The sequence below is a fragment of the Battus philenor genome, unplaced genomic scaffold (genome assembly GCF_028537555.1).
Source record: "Battus philenor isolate CCGP_79_NKW_IND1 unplaced genomic scaffold, ilBatPhil1.0.hap1 SCAF_10, whole genome shotgun sequence".
NCBI lineage: Eukaryota > Metazoa > Arthropoda > Insecta > Lepidoptera > Papilionidae > Battus > Battus philenor.
The window spans coordinates 8,962,293-8,972,540 of NW_027181662.1; the positions used below are offsets into that span (position 1 = coordinate 8,962,293).

At 32.7% G+C, this 10,248-nt stretch overlaps 1 protein-coding gene across 1 annotated transcript; it reads left to right on the forward strand.

Moving 5' to 3' along the window:
- The first annotated feature begins 655 nt into the window (after positions 1–655).
- On the forward strand, positions 656–6,297 carry LOC137926983 (secreted acidic protein 2-like). Its single transcript, XM_068770751.1, has 3 exons — positions 656–672; positions 1,138–1,280; positions 6,032–6,297. Exons 1-3 carry the CDS (start codon positions 656–658, stop codon positions 6,295–6,297), a joined length of 426 nt encoding a protein of 141 aa, XP_068626852.1.
- Positions 6,298–10,248: the final 3,951 nt, after the last annotated feature.

Here is a 10,248-nt window from a genome sequence, read left to right on the forward strand (position 1 = left end):
TTAGATGGGTTGTGGCATGAGTGTAGTGATACTTCAGATATAACTTCATAAGTATCTCTACGTCTTTTATATCTGATACAAACAGGTTTAACAACCTAATTTTATAGAAGCGTAAATTGTTAAGAAGAAAAGTTTATGTGACAATAAATATTTGGTCAACCAGAATATAAATATCATCTTCCGAACAAGCACACGTTGTCGACGATTAGCAGAAAATACATTTTATAAGTTGATGTGTAAAAATACTTATTCGCGTTTATTGCTTTGCGTCCAGTCGTCTCCTCGGCTATTAAATTCGTCGGAAATGTCACATAAAACGTTCGAATCGATTTCGCATAAACGATAGACGTGATCGGTTGGAAAAGCGTCTACCTAAAGTCTAATTTCATACTGACGGCGAGTCAATCCTTGTGAAAATTGAAAGCTACAAACAAAATGTAAAAAATGTGTTCTTCTTCTCCCATCCGACACAAAAGTAAAGCTGAAAATGATTTGCATTTATAAAAATAAAGATCCAAATAACGTAAACATATTCTAGATAGAGTGATCAAATAAGAAAGCGAACAGCTCGCATTGGTTAAATTATTAATCCCTACAACGTCCTAACCTAATATTCTCCTTTGCGTTCCGTGAATCACTGTATCGTAATATCGTAATGGTAGAGATGAGGAAGTTAGTGAATATTCCTTAACTAAAATTCAATTACAAGTTTTGGGCGTGAGTGACCATCAGATTAAGGGTAGACCCACAGATCGAAATTAATTGGTTCATCCAGATATTGTTGTAGTCAAGAACCCTCATCTCGAAGGATTTACGCTTAGAATAAACTTGCTAGAGATTCTAAGATGTGTATTTATTACGAGATGAAATATTAATTTACATTATTTTAACAAATTGGACATAAAATTTATAATGGTGTGTAAAAGTCCTTTTAATTTGTTACTTCCTAAAAGTATAGCCTTAGTATGATTTTAAAAATGATATTCCATTTAATTTATTTTTATTGTAACCATATGCCGCTCGATACAAGCGAGCTGTATAAGAATAGTCAAATCACGTACAATTCGCGAAATAGGTGATTTCGACGAGATTACGAACATCGTGTAAATGTTTACTATGTTTTTTAATTGTGTATAGGAGAATGATGGACGGAGGCGGCAGTAAGTCCGACGGGACTGCATCTAGCGGCGACGTAGGCGTTGTCTCCGTCAACCGAAGCAATAACTCCGAACTATTTCAATCAAGTTACATCATTTTCAGGCTTCAGAACCAGCCACAAAGTCATAGCGTCAACGTCTCTTCACTAGCTATACTTCGCTGGATTTACAGAAAATAAATGTTTCTTACTCTAGTCGTTGTAAAATGTATTGTGATGTTGCTAGCTTTTCACGGTGCTTGTGATTGACGCCTTCAAGCTTTCGACTCCGTGCATAGCCTAAGCCGTACAGGTGCTGCACCTACTATCCACCTGATGATTGATAGATATGGCCTAAAATTTGAAACTAGATATTCGTCTAAAACCTGTGGTTCATGCCATCGCTCAGAAATAGCTATTTTCATACGAGCCCCAGTGCACGTTTTCACGTAACCATCATCAAATTTTGTTCATGTGGACATATACCTAATTACTATAGCACATGCATTCCGTTACTGTTTAACAGCTATCGATCGTTTCACGCGCTGGCCAGAAGTGAATTTATTAGTCGTCAAGATTGTCGATAGAATCGTACATGCATTTGTAAGCGGTGGGATCGGTGGGATGATGAATTGAAAGATAACACCGACAGTTGGAAGCCGCTATAATGTGCTATGAATGTTAGTACGAAGTTCTTCTACTAGTGCTGCTAGAAATGCGTAACTTTTGAAAAGACGACATATCATCCACAGCCGCAGAACCGGTCTACGGCCTGAACCTACGACTGCCCGGTGTCTTGTTCCAGACATAGACGTAATGTCACGTACTACTATGACTTTTTCTCCCGTCTTCGCCGGCGCATCGGAGAACCACAATAAATGCCTGTTCTTCATCATCATGGAAGGGTAAAAATCTTCATGAATGATGTAGTTATAAACGATTTTCGGCTGCCGCTTGATACACACGAGCTATATATACGAGTATATATACAATGGCGAAATCACACGTAATTCACTAAACTACTATTTTACCTACTTCTTTTCAGCTTTTATGGCTCTATTACAATTTCTACATAACTTTTAATATATGAGGGATTAAAATCGCTATTAATAATTTAACTAAAAGATTTTACGAGTTGCTTTACCACCAAGGCTGCGGTTATAAAATGTTTTGAAATATCACATCAATATTAAGCATATTATTAATAATACTAATAAATTTCATTTTGTACACACTGTTTCCATAGAATATTGTTAGTACAAGAAAGTACATTTGATATCTTTATTTAAATTCTTTGGAATGCATACTACGTAGAACTAATGTAAGATTAGTAAACTCTGTAAAAAATTAATATCAACTCTATTGACTTTTTGTATTTACTTATTGCTCAATAGGTTTATGTAATTCAAGAAAGCCTAAAACCCAACAAAGATTTTATGATGTTACTGAAATTTGAATGTAATTAAGAAAGCTGTTGAAAAATTGTCAAATACTTCAGGGCGCTTGCGATTCGCAAGTTAAGAGGAACATCTGTTACCGGTTACTTGCTCCTCCAATTTGTAATTATAGAATTAACGAGCTGGTTATGAACAACGGCGTCTTCATTTCAAGTAGGCCGTTTATTTCCCTTTACTCTATTTCATAGCCGCTCCATTTCACCTAATGAAATAATGGAGTCATTTGGAAGGTCTCACCGGCTACCGGAGGATATTGTAATAAGCGTTATGGAGACAATTTATGTTAAAGACAAATGGCGATAGATATTTTACGTGCCATCTTTATATGACTACGTGTTAACAGGTTTTTTTTTGAGTGTAGTAGTCGTATTTGCAAACTGCAATATTTATTGGACATTTTTTTTAATTACACGATACACTTTAAAAATCAACGAGATTTGTATCAACACAAAATATGAATTAACATAAATATTATGATGAAATAAACAAGTATTATAGACTTCTAAAGTAAAATCTTAAAGGAATTTCCAAATATGTTTTATGCTGTCTCAATCGGTATGAGAAAATTACTTTAATGATGAATTTAAAGTTACCTTACCAACACGGGATGAAGCAAACTTATAAAACTACTCTTTAATATCTAAAAATTTTGCAAAGTTTTTCCTTATAGAATTGAAGACGAAGAATAAAATTGTTAATTTAAATTTGAAATTTGAAAATTTAAACATGTTGAATCTTTAAGATACCTTTAAGTTCCTATGATAGTGTTAATAAGGTTCTTAACCCTTAATTAGGCGCATTAAGAAAATCACTCAATTAGGCGCATGGGGTCTTAAATGACCCCAAAAAAACATTGGGAAAGGAGTATCAAAAAGGAATAAAACTTAATAGTTTTCTATAGTAATTAATAAAGTTCTTTAATATATTTAACTTTAAGAAACAAATACTTACTATGACATTAAAAATATTAAAAAAAAAACAAAACAGTAAACCTCTCTTTAAACTAATTTTTTTGGCGTAGCCGAGATCAACTTAAGAAATAAAGTTTATTCAGCCTCATCAGCGGAATCTTCTGTTCTGCATCCGACGCAGTAAATCCTTGAGTGTTGCTGACAAATAAGTTAACGACACTTGAAGCATTTTGTTGGCACTTTTTTGTCGTCCTTTCTAGGACATGGTGAACAGCGCCCGCGCTAAGATGTCGATTGATAAACCGCCTTGTTCACATTATAAACTTCGTGGAGCTGTTTTTTTGTTTTCGCTGGTACAGCACGTAGTTGTATGCGAGCTATTTTCTTCAAGAAAATCCGTCTTGTATATGTCAAAGTCTTCTCAGTATTCACTTTGTGTATGACAAATAGGTTGATGGCAGGTATGTTTATACTCCAGGTATGTAAAATAATATTTTGTCCTCGAGTCCTTACTGCGTTCGATGGTGGTACATACATACATACACCATTTCACTTTCGGGCCATTTCTCTGAGTATGTCGGGATAAAAAATAATTATCTTCCGTTGATACAGGGATGTCTTGGATATGTTCAGACTCCTCAATTTCGCTTTCTGAATTATTAGCACTATCAATGACAGCATCGTTTAAAGTATCGTCTTGCGAATCCGAACCAGCAACATCTTACTCTTCATCAAGCACTTCATCCAGCCATAGCTATACTTGTTTGTCGTTAGGCATTTCAATTGAAAAAAAAGAAAAAGCATAGAAAAAAAAACACAAAAATACATAAAGAAATCATACCGTATCAAAATAGACACATACAAAGATAAATAGTAAACAATATACTAATATGAACTCAAAAAAATCACAAAAGTAAATACTTACCTTTGCCAAAAAATGGAACGTAACTGGGCGCATGGGGTCAGCTCTCTAAAGGACAGCGATGTGTGCGCAGGAGTTAATGTTCTGGATGTGACTAATTTGTGTACCCCGGGGGGAGTGAGGAAGCTGGAAAGAGCGTTAGCACGCTCTGAAGTCTGTAAGCCATTAATTTTTGAATTTCAAGCGGCCCTGACCCCATGCGCCTAATTAAGGGTTAAAAGAAATATTAAAAATTGAATTAGATCATTCTCAAGGCTTCCGCCAGTTGGAAACCTTTTTAATTTCATGTAATAATTTATCTATTTTTTCTAATTATTTGAACTCGACAGGTTGAAATGATTTTTCTCAGTATATAATCATTAAAATAGATTTCTTTTGTTCGAGCTTGTCTGCGTAGATATCACTACGGTACTTCAACCCGTAGAAGTTGTAGAAGACTTGGCTCTTTGCTTAGTCTTTTACAAGACAATGCTGACATTGTTAATATCTCTCTAACGAGACTAGTTAATAACATGTTGTTACTTCTAGTAAGCGTTCCTGTAGTTTTGGTCATACAGATCAAAAGGAAATCATGAGGTTATTTGCCAGTAACCAACCCTGACAAAAGCAGATATAGTATATATATATATATATATTTGTAGTGTAATAAAATTTTTCGAATACACAACTTTATTAAAATGGATTGTGGGCTTCTATGAGTCAATCAACTCACATTAGATGTTGCCGCGTGCCAACAAATGCTTCAAACAAAGGTTTTACGGCTTACCGCAGACGAACTCATGTCGAGCTCAAAGGATATAAAAATTGTTACAACTTTAGGTACATACATAGAATTATCAAAATGATTCGTTACACGTAAATAATATTAGTCTCTTTTAGTATTTCTGAATCACTCATAGCAAAATAAAAAATGAACTTCATTATAAAACTAAAAAAACCTAAACAACTTGCATAGTAACGGATAAATGTATTTAAAAAAGTGGACCTAGTATTACTATTTTATGTATGGGTAAGTGTAAAATCTAGTTGCAGAAAAATAACACTACATTTTTTTCCTTTTCATATATTTAATATGTATCCGCTTGAATAGCGCAATGGCTGCATATATAACTTTTAATTAACAAGGCAAAGAAATAGCTTCTATTCATGTATAAAGTTTGTAAGAATGTTAAAGAATTTTCCTAGGCTAATTAGAAAATACTGCACCTCGCTATTAAAGAATAACAAAATATAAACGTATTTTTATTGGTGATATTACAACGTACGTGAATATGAAACGTTTAAATATATTACATGCTACATGTACATTACATGAAACCAGCAAAATATTTATTGTAATAAGAACAAACCGTAAATAAATACATGAATTTCGGCAAACGGAACAGAGTAATATTTCTTTTTCTAAATCCAATGAAACTATCGTGACGCTTATGTAACATTTTCTAAGATATACAATTTTGCGTAATATATAAATGAATAATTAATAAGAAAATATAAATATATATGTATAAAGTTTGGACGGAGTTGAGTTTCTAGCTTAAAAAGACGTGCTGATGATTTGATTAAAATCTGCTAATAATAATTAATGATGATGATTTTAATGAAGATGATGATGACGATGATAGTGATGATGGTGATGACAACGGTGACGATGACGGTCACGATGACGGTAACGACGACGGTGATGACGACGGTAACCGCGTTGATGAAGATGATGATGGTGAAGATGGTGGTGACGACAGCGACGACAGTGATGACGACAGCGACGACGACGGTGATGCCGACGGTGACCACGATGCTGAAGATGATGACAGTGATGATGGTGATGATGATTATGAAGATGTTGATAACGGTGACGACGATGATGAGTGATGACAGTGATGATGGTGATGATGATTATGAAGATGTTGATAACGGTGACGACGATGATGAGTGATGACAGTGATGATGGTGTTGACTATTATGAATATGATGACGATGACAACAATGATGACGATGATAATAGGGATAATAATGCAAATAAAAATAATAACAACAACAAGATTTTGTAATTTACGAATATAGTGGTTATTAAGTTAAAATGTAACAACCCTGCTTTGGTTTCAACAGACAGCTATTAAAAAGACCTACAAATAAATAACTAACATTGATAGGGATAGAACACAGAAGTTTATAGGGAAAAGAAAAAAACAATGCAAAGTGAAAGATAAAGTACAGTATGCCATGACAAGGTACGCCTCCCTTGTATTAAATTATGTGTCATAGCAGTGTGTGCTATGAATGTGTGCATAAATATGTAGCCAAATAAATGACGACTCACATTTACATCACCAGTCTTTTACCAGTAAATGTACCTTACGGTGTTTTATTCCATAAGTTACTCAGCATACTTCATATGCTTCGTTTCACGTCATTGCTGTTCCAAACCTCAGGCTATTTCATATTTTTTGTTAGTTGTCTGTGTTAAATTTTTAAATTATAAATAATTTCCTGCGTTACATGTAATTTCAATGATATATAAATTTAAAACGTTTTAAGAAAAAAACTTTAAGGATTGCTCAGATATTTATTTTGAGCCAGCCTCAGCCAAATAAATGACGACTCACATTTACATCACCAGTCTTTTACCAGTAAATGTACCTTACGGTGTTTTATTCCATAAGTTACTCAGCATACTTCATATGCTTCGTTTCACGTCATTGCTGTTCCAAACGTCAGGTTATTTCATATTTTTTGTTAGCTGTCTGTGTTAAATTCTTAAATTATTAATAATTTCCTGCGTTACATGTAATTTCAATGATATATACATTTAAAACGTTTTAAGAAAAAAACTTTAAGGCTTGCTTAGAGATTTATTTTGAGCCAGCCTCCTGCCAACACCCATATCAAGCGCATCAAGCTACTCTCCGCATCATGTCATTATTTAAAAAGGATAATATAGACGATATGATCTTCTATAGGCCTATTTTCTCCTAAATTTTTGAAAAAGTACAACGAACAAGTTTATAATTATTTGGAAAAGAATAAAATTCTCGCAGTGGAGCAAAGCTCCAGAAAAAACTAAATAAACAGAAAAAACGAGCAGTCTAAAAATTAATAAAAAATAATCAGTAGTATATTAGGTTGAAAAAAAAAGACCTAAGTTCTGTAGGCAAGTATTATTAATGCTGTGTTTGTGCTTAAAAACTATGACGCATTATACATTGTGCAGCATGTACATACATAAATACGTACATTTTTTTTAATAAATAGAACTATTAAGAGTACCAAATATTCGTTTAAAAAATTTCATACTTCAGTATTTTGACGACGTCAAACGACTGGGAAGCGACCACCCCGCACACGGCAATGCGAGATATCGGCGGCCATCTTGTTTGTTCGATTCGTCGTACGTTCATCGTATAAAGCGTTGCTCAATTACCCGAAAACGACACCTTTTTTTGAAACCATCGGACAATTGTAATCCATGTTTCAGAAATTTAAGGTTACTCACGGTTCCATCGTTGTATACCTACGAGACCGCTGTGTTAACGAGAGCTAATACACACTTACACCAATGTTTTTCTGGTCAGCGGAACGGAATAACACTTAGTTACCCAAACTCTTAAACCACGTTTATCCAAAACAATATACTCACAATGTCTTTGCGGGTAAATAAATATATTTAAAAAACTTTTAAGTTAAACGGTTTTTTGATACGCATATTGTGGTGGTTGTGGAAAAATATGTACCTAGTCCGCAATATTGGAACGGCGTCCATCTTGAATTTTAAATTTTGACATAATCATCGTGTTTTACTAGTGTAGCCCTTTCATTTGATACCCATATTGAGGGGGTTAAGGAAAAATATGTAATCCGCCATTTTGTTTCGGCGGCTATCTTAGATTTATAATGTTATTGATTTTATTATATTGTATTGTCATCTAAATTAAATGTGTGTATCAAATTTCAGATCAATCTGACAACGGGAATATACTTAAATTTCGATTTCTATTTTGACCCAAATAAACAAATTCCGTACGGGTCGAACTAAATAAAACCGTTTAAAAAGACTCACGCGCACGCTCCGTGAAAATCAATTGACTTCTCATTTCAAGCGGAAGTTGTAACACCCTTTTAGTCGGTAAAGCATACTTATACTTTTGACGAATTTTTAAATAATAAATTGTTATCTTAGGTGTGTATATTGTGTATTACTTTTATTAACATATTCAATTAATTCGATTTGGACATTTTAAATTTTATTATAATAACTGGAATGATGAATTTTATCATATTGTGAATGTAAATATAAATTTGAACGAATAACTGACATCCTTTTTTTTCTTATACGTAGCTATAATACATAAAATTTGTAGCATATCTAATAGGCAGAACACATTAGGAATCTTTATTCTCTTTAGTTATCACATTTGACGTGTTTCGGGAAATAAATAAATTTATTTAATTTGACAAATTGTTGTACAAAATGCTCTGCGCTGGTTGTGTAAATTTTAAATTGTTCGTGATCTATTACTTATAATGTTAACTGTATTATATGTACATAATATACATAATATAGCGCAAGATACTTTCTCATAATTTCAAAACGTAACATTTTGAAATTCACAATTATTAAATATTTTTTGAATAAAAGTAGCTTTGCTTCGTTTAAAAGGCACAACAAAGTGCATATCAAATGTTATTAAAACTAGGAGATAGAATATGTAAAACATCCAATTATATATTTTAAAATCATGGATTAAAAAGCAGGTTTTTATAAAAAGCGTTAACAATATTTTTTGTTATTCTGCTAGAGAATATCCGAATTTAATTTCTTTTGTATTAAAATGGTTCACAGTTGGTTAACAGAAACATTGGCGATTGAAATCTACATATTGTAATTAGTTCCAAATATTTGAAACTTCGTTACATTTTATTAAATTATACTTGTTAACGTAGTTTATAATAAATATTAAAAAAAATATATTAACAAGTTAGTGCTATTAACTAAATATTTGTTAGTTACTATGCAGCATTGATTAGGATGAGTTAATTGCAGGTAGTTCATCTTAGGAGTTGAATAATTTGGGACAATAATTCATTGCTTAATGCCGTCTTTAATTATCACAGAAGTTAATTAGAAACGTAACTCTGTGGATGCAACCTGACATTTTGACTCCAATAAAGTTATGTTCGTATGAAAGACATAAAAATGAGGGGATTAATTATTTTGTTCATTTAATAATGATTACTTAAAGTTTGCAAGACATACAAAAATTTCTTGTTTAAAATAATTGTAATTACAAACAAATAAAATTTATTACAATTTGTGGGTTCGGGCTAAAACTTTATTAGGCAGATGTCTTCCGGTGTATACCCTAAAATAAAAAGGATTTTTAAAAATTTCACTGCGGGAAGTTCATAAAATAAAATAAGAAAAAAATTATAAACATCTTGTAATAATTTATGGTAGTATTATAATTGTCTATTTACAGTGAATACATAAAATGGTGGAGCAATCACTCGAGGCACGAAAGCTGTTCCGTTAACAATTAGCTTTGATATGCATCGGACCGATGCCATTATTCACTTGTGCTCCACATTTCTGCTAATCGTAGCTGAGGCATTCCCCCAAAATAGTCTTTAGTGGTTCATTTCGTCTACCAATAATTTAAGTGAATGCGTTTTTCATCGCCTTTATTTAACTAAACATATGTTTGAACAATAAAAAGATATTTTACTTTTTTTAATGTTACTGAAATGTAAAGTCGATAGAAATGAATAATAAGTTTAAAGGGGGAACATCCTACATTATAGTATTATGGTGTACTTAGATTCATA